Raw genomic sequence first — 18,439 nt, 5'->3', positions numbered from 1 at the left:
CACACTGTAAACATTTATACGGTCTCTCCCCTATGTGGATCCTTTTATGAGAATTAAATTGTCCTGTCTGAGAAAAGCACTTTCCACATTCTGTGCATTTATAAGGTTTCTCTCCTGTGTGGATCCTTTCATGGCACGTACGACGTCCTTTCTGAGTAAAGTTCTTCCCACATTCAAGGCATTTATATGGTCTCTCACCTGTGTGGATCCTCTGATGGCGATTAAGATTACTTTTGCTACTGAAGCTTTTTCCACACTTCATACACAGTTTCATCTTTTGGCTTAGACTATAATCCATTCCAAATTTTACAAACACATGTGGCTTGTTTGCCCTATGTAGTATTTTAGGTAAAGTTAAAGAGAAGGAACGATTTATGTATTTTCTATGCTGCCTGGGGCTATGCTGTCTTCCTTTAGTTTGGCTTCTGTTATATTCACGTACTGTATTTATTCGAGTATAACGCGCACATGTGTATAACGCGCACCCCTAATTTTCGATTAAAAATCGGTATAAAATTTTGTTTCACACCAAGCATTGTACTTGACAAAAAAATGTTGTTGAACACGTGCAGCCATGATAAAAATCATTTATTGACAACGTAAACTGGTATAAACACAATACCGAAATAAAATTACCGGTAACAATATTTATTTAAAATGCTTCAAAGTCAGATTCATCATCAGATACACTAAAGAGTTGTTCCCATTCTCCTCGAGTTAATTTTTCATCAGTGTCCCAGTTGGCAGGAACATCTGTTTCTCCAGTTTCTTCGCTTTCTTCTGAGTCTGAATTCCACAGCAGGTCGTCTTCTGTGCCGTCCATTTTATTGCTGATGCCGTAACGTGTGAGCGAGGCAAGGAAATGAAGTGGTGACCATACAGCGGATAATAAGAATTCTCACCCCCAGTTCGGGCCGCCCACTGTACGCAACGAGGGGATGTTTTTTTTCTTCTTCGCCCTCGCGTACAGTGAGCAGCTGCAGCCCGGAAAAGGCGCAGTGCGAATTTACAATTCGCCTGCGCCCTCAATGGACCGGCCGCCACTGCCACCCCACCCCACCCCTCGTTTATAACGCGCACCCAAACTTTGATTTCTTTTTTGGGTAGAAAATTTTGCGCGTTATACTCGAATAAATACGGTAATTCAAATTCATTTTTCTCTCTTTTGCCGTATTTTCTCTTTCTCTTCCCATTCTGATCTTGCTGGGTAAAGAAACCATGGATTTTAACAGGAAAGCAAGTGAAGAACTTCTCTTCTCTACCTTCTCTGTGGTTTCTCTCTTGCATTTGTGGGTCCCCTTGATAGCCAAACATCACTTCTTCTTCATCTTCATGATTTGCTCTTTGCAATATCAGTAACCTTGGCTGCTTGTCATTCTCATTCTCCTGTCCATCACCATCAGCTGCTTGGAAAAAAATAAAGGAGAAATTGTCAGTATAATTTATATAGAGAAGAGGGGAGGGGGTCTCCCATGTCAAAAATAGGCCTATTTGAGCCTGAGCCTAGGTGTCACACTAGGAGATATTGGGTGCAAATTGTTATCTAGGAGACTCTGATGGGCAGCAAAAGGAATTTCCAGCCCTGAACCGGATCAAAACTTTGCTGTTGATAGGTCAACAGGCATTTCTATGAATCATCTAAAGTACAGATGTCAAGCTTGCTACATCATATTGGTGTCACGTGATGTGACTTTTTTTGCCTTTGCGGAGCTGGGGTGAGCATGGCTTGTGTGTGACACATCTGGCCCGAAGGCTGCCAGTTTGACGGTCTAAAGTCTTTCCCAAAGCCATGGTGTGGATTTCTGCCAAGTTGTTAGTTGTGTTATAGAACAGTGGCTATGGTGACAACCTTGGAAAAAATTACCCATGCTTCTGCGGGTTTGTGATCCAGGGACCCTGATGGTAGAAGGGAATTAAGAGGAAGCAAACTTAGCTGGTAGTGACCTGATAGTGTTCTGACCACCTTATGCAAGTGAATACATGTATCTTCCCTGTTTACCTCCCAATTAAAACATATTTCCCAATGAATGGAACCCAGAGCAAAGAAGATCCTTACCCAGAGCGGTGATATTTCTAGAAACCTTCAGTATGACTTCCCTGAACAATGCCTTTTGGCCAGAATCCAGCAGTGCCCACTCCCCCTCTGTGAAGTCCACAACCACCTCCTCAAAGGGAGCAGAGTCCTAGAAAGAAAAAGAAAATCTTCCCCATAAGACAGTCCTCTCATATATTTTGTTTCTTCACAAAATATAAAACAAAACTTTGCAAGAGATCAGATGGACATTTTCTTAAAGGACAGATATGGCCCTGCAGGTTCACATAGTCCTTAGCGCTGAGAAGCCCCTTCCCCATCTCCTCCATGCTGTTGTTGTAATGGCACAAAACATGGCTGAGATGCATCCACGTTGTATCATGGTACCCCTTGGGGAGCCCTACTGGCTTGGAATAACTCACTAAGGTTTTGGGGAGGGAAATTCCCTAACTTCATGTCTCTGGCTCAGCAAAATACAAATTTCTTAGAAAACGGGACCTACCTATTAGGAATATTTTACCTGGACTATTTCAAAATGTTGGAAATGACTGGAAATGTCAAATCATTTGACCAATAGCCTTGCTGTTATACCATTTAGATTTGACTTAGGACTTTTTACATGAGAAATTTGTCCTTAATGTGATTCCTTTTTAAGGATATATGTTGGCATATTTCTGAAGCATTTATACAATTGTTTCACTTCATGGCATTTATTTTTTAACTTGTTTTCAAAAGTATTTTAAAAATTATTAAGAAATATTAAACTCTTCAAACATATAAATTACACTTCCTAAAGAAGACTCTTGTGAATTTCCTTCGTTTTTATCCCCAGAACAACCTTGAAAGTTAAATGAGTGACTCACTGAATCATTCTGTGGGGATACCAGGTTCAAATGCAAACAGACTGAACATTTGGTTGACAAACTAATTCATGAATGAAAGGAATTTAAAGTTCTCACAAGAAACCTACACTTACCTGGCAAGTTGGCTCCAGATGGATCCTCCTGAAAAGCTCTTCAAATGGAGTGGATTGATATTCTGTTCCCTGGAGCTCTGCTGAGATCTCCCCCATCAATGGCTCCTGTAACTGAAATGGCAAATTTGATTTATCATCCACTTTCACATGACAGTAACCATGTCCTTACCTTACCTTTTTCCTGTCTACTTGAACTTCCCCAACCCAAGTCAAAGTGAGATAACCTGAGAACTCCTGCTAGGTGGGTGGTTACTGTTTCTGGATAAATGCCTGCCATTTTTGTGAAATGCATCATTGCTTCTTTTTAATTCCTCTTTTCCTTCTAATCAGGAGTTGGTTGTTTATCTCTCCTTCACTTGTTAGATGTGGCCTTTCCTTCTTTGTGGATATATTTGTTTGTTCTATCTCGTCCTGTTTTTCCTTTAGATTTGGGGCCATTTTCTCTTGACAGAGACAGGATCGTTCTCTTCTTCCTTTTGGGGTGGCTTCTTTGGCCTCTTGCAATAGAGATATCACTAGCCTGGCAATTTTGGGAGAGACTTTAGGGTGAAAATGGAGATGCTTTGGGGACTAAAATGCATCTTTTGAAAACAGTTTTGGACAAAAATCAAATTGCAGTGGGAAACAACAAATGCAAGAGTGTGCAACATTCCTCCTAATCTGACCACAACCTGAGATCTCTTATCCTGAGATCTTATTGATCAAATAAGAATATGGGCCTTTCTCATAAGATTACTTTAAGTGAACAAATGCTAAACCAAGTCTCAACAGGGTGTCTGAACTGTACTCATTTCTGTCATGGTGGCTAATCAGATGTTTGCACTAATCTCTAATTAATTATGCTGAAACCGAGCAATGGGGATAATTATATTCAAACTTGATTTAGTTGTTTACTGTATATAATTACTTTCTCTAGCAACTGTGCTTACTGAAATCAAAAATCTTGAAGAGGAGGGGGAAAACCACTCTCCGTATTTTTGCCCCCAAAGCTCATTTTGGACCACCTAAACATAACTTTCACCTTTTATTTAATAACCTTGTCATTGGTTGTTGCTTCTTTACACTAAATGGCAGCTATGTAATTAATATACCTGCCCTTCCATTGTTTGCTGCTTTTTCCAAAACTATTTTTTTTAATATAAATATAAGAAAATAATATAACTTTTCAATATCTGATCCAATCCTTCCATGGAATTTTCTTCAATGTAAAACAGAAGTGTTTGCCTGCCTCAAAAGGAAATCAATTCCAAACTATTAGGACTTCCAGATAAGCGTGCCCTGACTTCATGTCTGCGATTTTTTTTTTAACAGAGGCTGGGAAATACATCAGCGTCCCACGGTGAACTCTTCTCACCTGCCGACCCTTTGCGGGCTCCGGGGCGGCTGCGGGGCCGAGGAGGCAGCCTTCGGCCAGGGCCACCGCCTGAGCGCAGCTCTCCGCCCCGCACTCCCTCAGCCAGCCCGCCAGCTCCGGGGGCAGCAGGACCAGCAGCTGCTCCAGCACCACCAGGTGCAGCATCTCGGCTTTGCTGCTCCGCTCGGGCCGCAGCCACTCCCGGCACAGCTGATGCAGGCGGCTGCAAAGCGCCCGCGGCCCCTCGGCCTCCCCTCCCCTCGGGGAGGACGCTCGGGCTGCCGCTTCCTCCGCCGGACTCCCAGCAGCCGTTCCCCGCCTGAAGAGCAACGGGGGTTGCTGCTGCTGCTGCTGCTCCCGCCCTCGGAGACTCCCGGGCCTCCATTCGGTCTCGGGCTTCACTGAAGCCGGAGGAGAAGTGTTAGATCTGGGCAACGAGAGACAGACTGCGGACACGAAGTAACTCAACAGCTCATTTTATTAGTAGTAGTAGTGATCCAGCTTGCTCTGTGGTCGGAGGGTTCCCCTTTTATAGGGATGAGGCACGCCCATTGACCAATCAGAGGAATACCTGTTTCCCGCTGTAGGAGCGGACCAGAGGGAAGACTTATCTCGATATATGTTAATATCTAACACCCCTCCCCTCCTAGATGGGACGTTGCGGTAGGTGACATAGTCCTTTAGGTAGGTGGGTGTTTGTCTTGCTCGGGAGGAACGTCGGAGTTCAGGTTGTGTTGAAGTACTTGCAGGACTGGTTTCCTGTTGGTTTGAAGTAGTTGCAGGATCGGGTGCTTTTTCTGTTTCTGGAGGTCTTGCGTTTTCGATGCTCTTTTCCCTGGTATCTTGTTCGGCTGCGATGACGGGGGGTTGCTCAGCGGCTGTGATGACGGGGGGTTGCTCAGCTGCGTGCGTGATGTCCTGTCCCCCGCTTAGCTCGCCGGTGTCGTCGTTTCCTGGGATGAAGTTTCCCTGCGGTTGTCTTTCTGTGGACAGGAAACTTTCGCCCTCATCCCTTAAGTTGGAGTGTGCTAGGCGACCTCGAAGCTGATCGATGTGCCTTCTCCAATTCCGCCCATCTTCAAGCTCTAACAAATACGATCGAGGGCCCATGATGCCAATGACCCTCGCCGGTATCCACAATGTCCCCCCTGTGTAATTTTGAGCATAAACAGTGTCTCCTTCTCTAAAAGATCTGACCTTACTTGTAGAGTCTGGGGGAGCCGAGGTAGAATAATTCGGGTGGAGCCTGTCCAGGTGAGACCGTAGGCGGCGACCCATTAGTAGTTCAGCGGGGCTTCTACCGGTCGTTGCGCTCGGGGTAATGTGTTGAATGAGGAGGTAATGGTCAATGCGTGTTTGCCAATCCCCCGGGCCCATCCTGGCGAGGGCCTCTTTCGCGAACCGCACCATTCTTTCTGCCTGACCATTGGACGCTGGATGGAATGGCGCGATGAGGGCGTGTCTGATTCCCAACCCTGCTAAAAATGTTTCAAACTGCATGGCCGTGAATTGGGGCCCGTTGTCCGATACTAACAGATCTGGTAGACCATGGGTGGCGAAAAGCCGCCTAAGTACCTTTATAACTGCCTCTGCCGTGGTTGATGTCATTAGGACTACATCTAACCATTTAGAATAAGCATCTACAACTATGAGGAAGGTTTGACCCTGGAATGGCCCTGCAAAATCAATATGAATGCGTGACCAGGGTGCCTTGGGTTTCTCCCATTCTGTGGCGGGCGCTTCCGGGGGTGCTGGTCTCGACTCCTGGCATGGGTCGCAAGTGGCCACCCACTCCTCTATTTCTTTGTCCATATTGGGCCACCACACATAACTTCTCGCTAACGCTTTCATTCTCACGATCCCCGGATGACCCATATGTAAAGCATTCAATACCTTTTTTCGTAGAGCACAAGGAATAACAACTCGATCCCCCCACAACAAACATCCCTGTAACACGGAGAGTTCGTCCCGTTTAGACCAAAACATTTTGAATTCCGGGCCCACATTTCCCTTTGGCCACCCCCTCCATACCCAAGTTTGCACTTGTTTTATTAAATTGTCCTTCGAGGAGAACCTTGCAACATCGTAAGAAGAAACCGGTCCCGAATCCAAACAGTCAATGAGCAATACCGGTACTTCTGGAGTGGGGTCTGGCAAAATGTCTGGTAATGGGCAACGGCTGAGCGCATCTGCGTGCCCTAGAGTGGAGCCCGGTCGATGAATTAACTTGTAAGAGTACGCAGCCAGGAAAACAGTCCACCTGGTCATACGTGGAGAAAGGGAGACCGGAGTGGGGCGATTTCCCGCCAAAAGTCCTAACAGCGGTTTGTGATCAGTAATGAGTTCAAAATCGCGGCCGTAGAGGTATTCATGGAAACGTTTCACACCTGCAACGGCAGCCAATGCTTCTCTGTCCATTTGGCTGTAGTTCCTTTCGGCCGATGAAAGAGTTCTGGAGTAGAAAGCAATGGGTGCTTCTTTCCCATCGGGCATCCTGTGGCTGAGGACTGCTCCAACCCCGAAAGGCGATGCGTCGCAGGTCAATACTAGCGGGAGGGTTTGACTGTATTGCACAAGTAGTGAGTCAGTGGTGAGCAGGCGCTTTACCCCGGCGAATGCTGCAGCTTCGGCTCGTCCCCATCTCCATGGTGCGTTCCTCTGGAGTAGACGGTGTAGTGGCTCAGCAACGGTCGCCTTCTGTCTCAGAAAAACGCTGTAGAAATTAAGTAGTCCGAGGAAGGCCTGCAACTCGGTTTGATTTCGTGGTGTGGGGGCGTCCTGGATTGCCTTAATTTTCTTTTCAGTGGGGTGAATTCCCTGACCATCAATTCTATAACCCAGGAATTCTACGCTAGGCACGTTAATTTGGCATTTTTCTTTTTTAAGGCGGAGGCCCTTCTCTCTGATTCTGGCCAAAACAGATCTGACTCTTTTGTTTAGTTGCTCCTCGTTTGCAGCGGACACCAAGATATCGTCAAAATATGGGACGACTCCCGGTATCCCTTGCAACAGCCGTTCCATGACGCTCTGGAACAATCCTGGAGCAATACTTACGCCGAATTGTAGCCGGTTGCATTTAAACGCTCCTCTGTGCGTCACTATAGTCTGGGCCTCCGCTGTGGCGCTATCTACTGGCAGTTGCTGGTAAGCTTGTGCCATATCTAACTTAGCGAAAACCTTTCCTGGCCCCAATGAGTGCAATAGGTGCTGTACTACGGGCACCGGATATGCGCTCTGTTGTAGCGCGACATTAATTGTGCATTTATAGTCTGCGCATAAGCGGACTGATCCGTCTGACTTAACTGGGGTCACGATAGGTGTCTCCCAACGCGCGTGATCTACCGGCTCAAGGATTCCTTGTTCCACTAACTTATCTATCTCTTTATCTATTTTTGGGCGGAGTGCAAAAGGCACTCGTCTCGGTTTAAGTCGGATTGGCGCCACATTTGGATCTAAATTGAACGATATTGGTTTGCCCACATACTTACCAAGACCGGAGCTGAACACATCCTCGAACTCCTTAAAGATCTTTTCAGCGCTGCTGTTTCTCACGGCGTTGATTCCGGTGACTTCTAATCCCAGGGCTTCAAACCAATCAAGCCCCAGGAGGTTCTGCAATGGCGCGCTGGAGATGGTCACGGGCAGCTGGGCTTCGATGTCCTTAAACTGGATGTGGAATGTGCCTTGGCCCACGATGGGGACTTGGTTCCCCTGGTAGTCTCGTAGCAGGACGTCAGGAGCGCGCAGTTGGCTCTTTCTGAGGCTGGGAATGGCCTGTTTCATGGATGCCCATGAAATGATCGTCAGGGTTGATCCTGTGTCCACCTCCAGCTCGCAGGGTGAGCCCTCCAAGAGGACTGTGACTTTCAGCCTTTTGGGCCGCTTAGGGCGGACCTGATGTATCGTGGTGAGATACGTTCTCAACTCCTCTCTCTGGGTCAACTCTATCTCATCGTCTATATCCTGAAAATACTCTCGTTGAGCGTCTTGGTAGAACGCTCTTTCGGCTCTCTGTGTGAATTCTCTCTGGGGATACGCTCGCTCACTTTCTTGTGAGTAATCTCTCTGGGAATACGCTCGTTCAGCTCTTTGGGGAGTTTCTCTCTGGGTAAACACTTGTGGATTTCTCTCTGGGCGCCCTTTTTGATTTCGCCAAGCCCCTGGGTTGGGCTTCTGTTGGCGGTACATGGGTGGCTGCCGTGAGGCAGGGACTCCGCTCCGGCACACTCGTGCGATGTGCCCAAGTTTGTTGCAGTGCGAACAAACAACGTTCCTGAACCTGCAAGTAGACCTGGGGTGATTCCCTCCGCAGCTTGCGCAGGGCGGCAAACGGGATCCGGGTTTCCCCCCAGGCCTCCAGTGACTGCTCTGCATTAAGTGACTGTCCTCGAACTCGGGATCCACGTAGTCGGGGCTTGCGTCTTCGTAGTGGACTCTGGTTTGTCTCGGTGCTGGCTGGGTTTCGTTGACCCTTCTTTGTATGGTCACTGCTGATTTCTCCGCTGATTCCGACGCTCTTGCTTTGTTCAATGCTGACTGTAGGGTTAGATTCGGGTTGGCTAACAGTTTCTTTTGCAACGAAATGTCTCTTACCCCACAGATGAATTGCTCTAAGATATGCTCTTCCAAATCCCTGTATTCACAGTGGGCTGCTATTCTTCGTAGAGCTGCAACAAATTGGTTAATGGATTCTCCCGCCTTTTGAGTCCTCATGTTGAATTCTTTGCGGCTGACATGGCGGGACGGTTTTGGCGCGTAATGTGTTTCCAAGGCTTGTTTCAGCGTCGCCCATGGTACTGCTTGTATTGGAGTAGGCGCGGTGAGGTCTCTGGCCGTATTGAAGACTTCCTTTCCGCAGTAGCCGAGGAAGATATTTTTCTTTCTTGCATCGGTGATCCCCGTGTACTCATTTGCTTCGAGGAAACACTCGAAACGAATCATGAAGGCTTCCCATTCGTCGGTTGCTGGGTCGAAAGGAGCGGGGGGAGCATGCATCGCCATTTTCTCAGTTTGAATTTGCCGCGCTGCGGTGATCTGAGATGGCTGCCGGAATTTCCGCCGAATTCCTGGGCTGGATCAAATCCGGAGATTCTTGAAGTAGCGTTCTTCGTCCTATCTGTCTCTCAATCCCACCTTCGTCGCCAATGTTAGATCTGGGCAACGAGAGACAGACTGCGGACACGAAGTAACTCAACAGCTCATTTTATTAGTAGTAGTAGTGATCCAGCTTGCTCTGTGGTCGGAGGGTTCCCCTTTTATAGGGATGAGGCACGCCCATTGACCAATCAGAGGAATACCTGTTTCCCGCTGTAGGAGCGGACCAGAGGGAAGACTTATCTCGATATATGTTAATATCTAACAAGAAGCTCCCTCCAAAGGCCGCCTTCAGTCACGGCAGTCCCAACATTCCCCACTCCCCGCCCTTTTCCCGGTTTCCAGATGGTCTCCGTTTCCTCAGAGCTTTTCAGGGCAGTTAGAATCGTTCCCGCCAAAACCTCCCGCGCCCCTCAGAGCAAAAGAAGCAAAAACGTTGCTCGCGCGACCCTCCTTTCCTACCCCACCCCCCCCTAAAACCCACAGCAGCGAGCACTGACAGGGACTTTCTGCGCGTGCTCCGTTCGTTGCCGACCGTTGAAAGCCGTTGGAACTCGGTCTTCAGGAACGGACGCGGGAAGGGGAGAACGGGAGTGTGTGGAGAAGGGGCCGGAGATGATGGTCAAGACAGAGGCTGAGCGGAGGCTGGAATGAAGAAAGCGGCCTTGGACGGAAATTGGTTTAATTGCAGCTTGTCTACATCTCGGATTTCTCTTTGGAACTCCTTTGGAAATGTGGATGCGTTCCTGGGACAGGTGAAAGGTGTGTATGCACGCAGGCACTCAAGAGTTTTAATAGTAAATTATATATATACTTAATATATTAATACATATATTTAATAGTAAATTTTATATCTATATGTATCTGTTCCTAGGACAGGTGTAAGATACAATACAATAGCAGAGTTGGAAGGGACCTTGGAGGTCTTCTAGTCCAACCCCCTGCCTAGGCAGGAAACCCTATACCGTTTCAGACAAATAGCTATCCAACATCTTCTTAAAGACTTCCAGTGTTGGGGCATTCACAACTTCTGGAGGCAAGCTGTTCCACTGATGAACTGTTCTGTCAGAAAGTTTTTCCTCAGTTCTAAGTTGTTTCTCTCCTTGATTAGTTTCCACCCATTGCTTCTTGTTCTACCCTCAGGTGCCTTGGAAAATAGTTTGTCTCCCTCTTCTTTGTGGCAATCCCTGAGATATTGGAGCACTGCTATCATGTCTCCCTTAGTCCTTCTTTCTATTAAACTAGGTGTAACACATACATTAGGTGTTTTGTCAAAGCATCTGGTATGCCCAAATATGTTGTAAAATAGCCCAAGTTCAAATCCCAGCAAGGGTATGGCTAGCTGATGAGAGCTAAATAGCTTAAAATAGATCTATACTAGTCTCCCTTCATTTATTTATCAGCAAAAAATGTAACACACAAACACACACCTATGAGAGAGTGCTGCTAATATGAGCAATGGAAAGAGAAGAGCAGGCATTTCAGTGCAACTAATGGTCAAATCCAGTTCAGGGGCAAATTTTGGTTCCGGAGGTTGTACACCCCCTCAAAATCAGATTGCGTAATCTGGGAAGACATCTGCAGAGAAAGGAAGGCAAGAGAAACAGAAAAAGATGGGGCCAAAAGATGAAAATAAGAAAAAAGTCTCCCTTATAGACCATTTTTTAAGTTCTCTGAGTTTAGGAGTATCTGTACCAAAGCACACGTTTTCATCTTGTGTTCTGGCAAAGCTTGCTGAACACAGTGGTTCAGATAAGGGGATTGACTTGTTGAATCCCCAGTCTGTGTGCAATTTGAAGTTTGTAGAGGCTTTTTAGGGAGCATTCAGTGATGGCATGGAGGAAGCTTTGCTAGAATGCAAAAAAAGGTACACATGATGGATGTGAGCTACCCTTATTCTTAGAGATAGTTCATATTTTTTTTCTCTTCCAATCTGAATTCCTATTTTCCGGATCAACTGCCAAGAATAGAGGAAGTACCCGAATTATTTCGAGAAATCATGGAACAAATTTATTTATATAATTTATACAAACCAAATATTTCTGCTGGTTTTATTCAATAAAACGTTTCCTCCTGTGCATCCTTTGATGATGAAAAAGTTGACTGTTTTGGATTAACTTCATTTCATGGGAGTTACAGGTAATCATCGATTGATGACCACAATTGAGCCCAAAATTTGTGTTGCTAAATGATACATTTATTGAGTTTGCCCCATTTTATGACCTTTGCTGCCAGTTGTTAAGTGAACCACTGTAGGTGTTAATGACAATAGCAATAACACTTAGACTATATACCGCTTCACAGTGCTTTACAGCCCTGACTTTACAGTCAAAATATTGTCCTCATTTTACCCAGCTCGGAAGGATGGAAGACTGAGTCAACCTTGAGCCTGGTGAGATTCGATCTGCCAAATTGCAGGCAACTGACAGTCAGCAGAAGTAACCTTAAATTAGCCATTGTTGTTAAGTAAATCTGGCTTCTCCACCGACTTTCTTGTCAGGTCACAAAAGGGGATCATGTAACCCTGGGACACTGCAACCATCATAAATATGAGTCAATTGCCTAGTATCTGAATTTTGATCACATGACCATTGGGATGCTACAACAGTCAGGTGAAAACTGGTCAGAAATCACATTTTTCAGTGCTGTTAACTGAACAATCATTAAACGAATTGTTGAAAGTCAAGGACTACCTATATATGGTTTTTTCCATGCGCATCTTTTTATGAGACGCACACTACAGGTAGTCCTTGCTTTACAACAGTTCATTTAGCGACTGTTCAAAGTTACAATGGCACTGAAAAATGTGACTGACAGTTTTTCAGTTACAACCTTTGCAGCATCCCTATGATCACATGATCAAAATTCAGACACTTGGTAACTGTTTAATATTTATGACTTGCTGTGTCCCAGGGTCATATGATCTCCTTTTGTGGCCTTCAGACAAACACAGTCAATGGGGAAGCTATATTCACTTAACAACTGTATTAATAACTTTTATCAACTGCAGTGATTCACTTAACAACTGTGGCAAAACAGATTGTAAAATGGGGCAAAACTTACTTTAAAAATGTCTCACTTAGCAGCAGAAATTTTGGGCTCAACTGTGGTCGCAAGTTGAGGACTACCTGTATTCTCAATGAAGTTTATTCCACATTCCATGCGTTTATAATTTCCTCCTCTGTGGATGTCTTCATGACAAATAAAGGTCCTGTAGTCATTAAAAAGTTGTTTTCATCCTCACTGCATTTATAAGGACTCTCTCCTGTGTAGATCCTTTGGTGGCAACTAAGGTCTTTGTTGTCCATAAAGCTGTCTTCATACTCCATATATTTATATGGTCCCTCCCCCATGTGGATCCTTTTATGAGAATTCAGTTTTCCTTTCTGAGTAAAGCTCTTTCCACACTCCAGGCATTTATATGGCCTCTCTCCTGAATGGATACTTTTATGAGAAATAAGTTTTCCTTTCTCAGTAAAGCTCTTTCCGCACTCCAGACATTTAAACGGCTTATCCCCTATGTGAATCATTTGGTGACGAATAAGATCTTTGTTGCCAAAAAAGCTCTTTCCACACTCTAGACATTTATATGGTCTGTTTCCTGTGTGGATCCTTTGATGGGAAGTTAGCTCTCTATTCTCAATGAATCTTTTTCCACATTCCCTGCAACCATATGGTTTTTCACCTGTGTGGATCCTCTGATGACGGTTCAGATAAGAGTTTCTACTGAAACCCTTTCCACATACTGTGCACTTATAAGGTTTCTCCCCTGTGTGGACCCTTTCATGACAAGTAAGATGTTCTTTCTGAGTGAAGCTCTTTTCACATTCCATGCATTTGTATGGTCTTTCACCTGTGTGGATCCTTTTATGAGAATTAAGTCGTCCTTCTTCAGCAAAGCTCTTTCCACATTCTCTGCATTTATATGGTCTTTCCCCTGTATGGATTCGTTCATGACGAGTAAGATGTCCTTTCTGAGTAAATCCTTTTCCACACGACATGCACTTGTAGGGAGTCTCTACAGGGTGGCTCCTTTCATGATGGGTAAAGTTGTCAGTAAAGCTTTTTTCACACTCCAGGCACCTATATTGATTCCGCTCTGTATTGATCCTTTCATGGCAAGTAAGGTCTCTGTTCTCAATAAACCTCTTTCCACACTCTACACATTTATATAGTCTCTCGCCTGTGTGGATCCTTCTATGAGAACTAAGTTGTCCTTTCTGCGCAAAGCTCTTTCCGCATTCTGTGCACATATATGGTTTCTCCCCTGTGTGGATCCTTCTGTGATGAGTAAGATGTCCTTTCTGACTAAACTGCTTTCCGCACTCCATGCATTTATATGGTTTATCACCGGTGTGGACCTTCTGATGGCGATTGAGATTACTTTTGCTACTGAAGCTCTTTCCACACCTCATGCAGAGTTTTATCTTTCTGCCCAAAACGAAATCCCTCCCAAATTTTACAAAGGTATGTGCTTTGTGTTTCCCGTAGAGTTTTGTATGTAAAGCAACAGAGAAGAACTGATTGACATACTGTTTGGTGACATACTCTTTTCCTGTGCTCTGACTTCTGTCGTATTCCCCTACATCAAATTCACTTTGCTCTCTTTTGCCATATTTTCCTTTTCTCTTCCCTTTGTGACCTTGCTGGGTAAGGAAGCCATGGATTTCAAAAGGGAGGGAAAGGGAGGATATCTCCTCTCCATCTTTTGGGGGGCTTCTCACTTGCATTTGTGGATCCCTTTGATGGCCAAACATCATTTCTTCCATTTCATATTTTGCTGTTTGCTTTGGCATTAATCTCGACTGCTTGTCATTCTCATTCTCCAGCCCATCGCCTGGGGAAGAAAAGAAAATAGAAATTCCTATTAGAATTTAGATGTCAAGCAACAAAGAAATCAGGAGATCCAGGCAGTTCAAATGGGTGTAAAGATTTATTGCAAACTTAAGCTCTCTAGAAGAATCTGAACTACTGATGGCTAAAGCAAATGGCGGTAGATAACAGTCAAAGGAATTCTAGGTGGGCTGGACTTAAATCTCTTGTGGACTCAAAGGGATTCATGACTGATGACATGTTTGATCCCTGATGACACGTTTGATCAGCTTGGTCCTCTGCTACGTTACAACTGTTAAGGAGAGGCAATTCCTTTTCTCAAATACATGCCATGTGTTTGGCTAGGAGACGTTGGGTGCAAGTTGTTATCTAGGAATTTTAATGAAATCCTAGGAATTTTTAGTTGGGGGTCTAATTGATTTGTTATTCTGCCCAGGCATTTCCATGGAGCATCTAAGGCTTTCCCCAAAGCTACGATCTGTGTTTCTGCCAAGGCCTAGGCTGTGATGAGAACCTTGGACAAAATTGCCCCTGAATTGTCTCTGCCCCTGAATTGTGATCCAGCACGGTCCTGACAGTTGAAAGGAATCGAGGAGAAATTGATGTTCTTTCCTGCAGTAGTTCTTCCATGGATATTTGCTAACTCCAAAACATGTGTCACCATGATTGTTTTCTTGAGATTAGAAAAGGTTTTAAAGATGTGCTACTATTCAGATGACCGGGCAGAGTCCTCACCACCTTAAGCAAATAAGTGAAGGTATCTTCACTGTTTACCTTGCACTGAAAACACCATTCCCCAATGAATGGACCCAGAGCAAAGAGGGTTCTTACCCAGAGTGGCCATATTCTTAGAAACCTCCAGCATGACTTCCCTGCATAAAGCCTTCTGGCCAGAATCCAGCAGTGCCCACTCCTCTTCTGTAAAGTCCACAGCCACCTCCTCAAAGGGAGCAGAACTCTAGAAAGAGAAACAACATCTTCATTAGCAGACAATATGTTTCAGGCACAAACCAGAAAAAAGAGCTTTGCAAGAGACTCAATAGACATTTTATGGCAAAGCGGGCATAAGTTTACTTCTCCCCATAATTCTTTTGGCTGTGAAGCTCCAAGTTCAGGCTGTTACTTTCGCTGTAACAATTTTGGCTTAAAGGCATCTAAGTAACAGAATGACAATACTGCTCTCACTGGGAAGCCTTTCCCTGGTCCAGAATAATTCAGCAAGGAAGTTGGGGAGAGAGTATCCTTGGCCTTGGCCTCACCTGTCGGGTTCAGCAAACTGATTAGAAAATGGGATGGGGCTGTAACACATTTCTAAGTAGATATGTCAGTATATTTCTGAAGCAGTCTTAATCCAATTTGGTATTGTTTTACTGCATAGTTTTTATTCTTTAACTTGTTTTGAAAAGTGTTTTGAAAAACATTAAGAAAGATGGAACTCTTCCAATGCAATAAATTACAAAAAAAAAAGTTGAGACTCTAGAAAGAGTGCAGAGAAGAGCAACAAAGATGATTAGGGGACTGGAGGCTAAAACAAAGTATAAAGAACGGTTGCTGGAACTGGATATGTCTAGTCTGATGAAAAGAAGGACTAGGGAAGACATGATAGCAGTGTTCCAATATCTCAGGGGCTGCCACAAAGAAGAGGGAGTCAAACTATTCTTCAAAGCACCTGAGGGCAGGACAAGAAACTAATCAAGGAGAGAAGCAACTTAGAACTGAGGAGAAATTTCCTGACAGTTAGAACAATTAATTAGTGGAACAACGTCTCCAGAAGTTGTAAATGCACCAACACTGAAAGTTTTTAAGAAGAGATTGGATAATCATTTGTCTGAAGTGGTGTAGGGTTTCGTGCCTAAGCAGCGGCTTGGGCTAGAAGCTCCAAAATCCCTTCCAACTCTGTTATTCTAAACATTTCCTAATACAGAATAACAGATTTGGAAGGAGGTCTTCTAGTCCAACCCTCTACTCAAGCAGAAGACACTACAATTCCAGACAAGTGGCTGTCCAGTCTCTTCTCAAAAGCCTCCAATGATGGCGAACCAGCAGCTTCTAAAAGCAAGTTGTTCCACTGGTTAATTGTTCTCAATGCTAGGAAATTTCTCCTTAATTCCAAGTTGCTTCTCTTCTTGATTAGTTTCCATCCATTGTTTTTTTGCCTTCCCTTCAGATGCATTGGAGAATAGGTCGATCCCCTCGTCCTTGTACGAGCTGTTCAAATATTGGAATAATACTATGAAGTCACCCGTAGTTGTCCTTTTCACTAAACATACACAATTCCTGCAATGTTCTTTATATGATTTCGGCTGCAATATTCTTTTGCTCTTTTCTGCACTCGTTCCTAAGTCCCAATGTCTATTTTTATAATATAATATATTATTACCTTATATTATTTTACTATATTATTATTGTGAATAATATGTTCGCATTCGTAGAACAATCTTAAAAGATGAATGAATGTGATTCAGTAGGCCATTCTGGGGAGACACCATGTTCAAGTGCACACACACAGCATTTATTTGTAAGAGCAGTTTATGAATGGAAGGAATTTAAACCCACACTTACCTGGCAAGGTGGCCCCAGTTGGATCCTTCTGAAAAAAAGCTCTTTAGAAGGACTTGATTGATCTCCTGTTCCCTGGAGCTCTGCTGAGATCTCCCCCATGAATGGCTCCTGCAACTGAAAGAACAGCCTGATTTATGATCCACTTTCAAATTACTGTAACCATGACAGTTCACTTGCCTTATATTTTGCCTCTCCACTTGTACTACCCCAACCCAAGTCAGAGAACTTGAGAACGAAAACATCATTTCAGTTATGACCGTTCAGTCTATGACTTGTCCTCATTCTGCAAAGTTATTCCGGCATACTATTTACACCACCCCAATAAGTGTTCTCTGGATGTTTGTTGCGACTATGTATAAAGAAAAGACACGAGGCGTAAGAGGAGGATGAAACTCCCTCACCTGTAGCCCCTTTGCGGGCTCCGGGGCGGCTGCGGGGCCGAGGAGGCAGCCTTCGGCCAGGGCCACCGCCTGGGCGCAGCTCTCCGCCCCGCACTCCCTCAGCCAGCCCGCCAGCTCCGGGGGCAGCAGGGCCAGCAGCTGCTCCAGCACCACCAGGTCCAGCATCTCGGCTTTGCTGCTCCGCTCGGGCCGCAGCCACCCCCGGCACAGCCGGTGCAGGCGGCTGCAAAGCGCCCGCGGCCCCTCGGCCTCCCGGGTGCCGCAGCTGCGGAAGCGCCAGCGCTCGGCCTCGGAGCTGCGGGGCCCTTCGGGGAGACCGCTCTCCGCCTGAAGGGGAGACCCCCTGGCCTCCATTCGGTCTCCGCTTCAGCGCAGCCCCAATAGGGATTACACTCCCTCCGAGGCCGCCGCCTTCGGTCACGGCCGACCCTCCCCCGCCCACTTGCCACGCCCCTCTCCCGGTTTCACGGAGGGGGGGAAGGGGCTCCGCTCCCTCAGGGCTTCTGAGGCTGAGAAGAGCAGCTGCCAATCGGTCCCTCCACAGGTTCCCCCTGCCAGACACTGGGCCAGAGACGGCTGCATCCTAGAGGGGCAAAGCCCTATTAGACTGTTCCTGTCTAGAGCGGCTCCTAGTCTTTCCGGTCCTCTGCTCGGGCTGGAAAAAGATCTCTGCGCATGCCCTATTCCATGTTGACGTTTAAAGGATGCCCGAGCATAGTTGCTGCGGAAGTTTTTAGTTAGGAGCAGGAGGGGAGGCGAGTATGAAGGCCTGGAAAGCTGGCGATTGAGCTGAAATGAATAAAGCGGCTGTGAATGAAACCTGATTTGATTGTCGCTTCTGGATACCTGGGAGTTCTCTTTCTACTGCAATCCTCTGGAAAGGGGGATTCCTGTTACACGTGGGAGAAATTTTGGGGGAGGAGGAAGACTTGGGGAAGGGCACCATGGCAGGGATCCAGACAGTAAATGTATGTATATACAATTAATGTATACGCAATAAATGATTTGGGATTCCTTCAGGCTAGTTTATTTGTCCTTTCTTTTGTCTATATTCCTGTGGTGATGCTCTTTAAACACCCCTCCCCCGCTTTTCTTGCAGAATACAATCTGCTTCATATATTTTTAGTTGCTATTTCTGTTCTATTGGAAGTCTTGACTTTTTTATTCATCTTTTCCACTGGATCTTT

General features: G+C 45.5%; 1 protein-coding gene across 5 annotated transcripts; it reads right to left on the bottom strand.

Annotated features, from left to right (window-relative positions):
• Window positions 1-573: 573 nt before the first annotated feature.
• Window positions 574-18,243, bottom strand: LOC309383764 (uncharacterized protein). Of its 5 annotated transcripts, XM_081936630.1 has the most exons (8): window positions 17,253-18,243; window positions 16,852-16,965; window positions 15,121-15,247; window positions 14,181-14,293; window positions 3,009-3,119; window positions 2,057-2,183; window positions 1,263-1,406; window positions 574-830 (listed from the first exon to the last, which is right to left on the bottom strand). In XM_081936630.1, exons 1-8 carry the CDS (start codon window positions 17,604-17,606, stop codon window positions 718-720), a joined length of 1,203 nt encoding a protein of 400 aa, XP_081792756.1. In that variant the 5' UTR covers window positions 17,607-18,243; the 3' UTR covers window positions 574-717. The 5 variants fall into 5 exon arrangements, 4 of the variants coding, with proteins under 4 accessions (XP_081792756.1, XP_081792754.1, XP_081792755.1 ...); XM_081936628.1 differs by having other exon boundaries at window positions 574-1,406; XM_081936629.1 differs by having other exon boundaries at window positions 574-1,403.
• Between the last annotated feature and the right edge of the window lie 196 nt (window positions 18,244-18,439).

Source organism: Natrix helvetica (assembly GCF_964273705.1).
Source record: "Natrix helvetica genome assembly, chromosome: 1".
In the NCBI taxonomy this organism is placed as follows: Eukaryota; Metazoa; Chordata; class Lepidosauria; order Squamata; family Natricidae; genus Natrix; species Natrix helvetica.
This window is presented reverse-complemented; position numbering and strand designations above follow the sequence as displayed.

Bases quoted from the DNA above. Each gene is read 5' to 3' on its own strand.
- LOC309383764 (XM_081936627.1), bottom strand. From the start codon at position 17,606: ATGGAGGCCAGGGGGTCTCCCCTTCAGGCGGAGAGCGGTCTCCCCGAA. The intron at 16,966-17,252 runs GTGAGGGAGTTT...CTGTTCTTTCAG, and splicing joins AGCCCGCAAAGGGGCTACAG to TTGCAGGAGCCATTCATGGG. The intron at 15,248-16,851 runs GTAAGTGTGGGT...TTCTCTTTCTAG, and splicing joins AACTGGGGCCACCTTGCCAG to AGTTCTGCTCCCTTTGAGGA.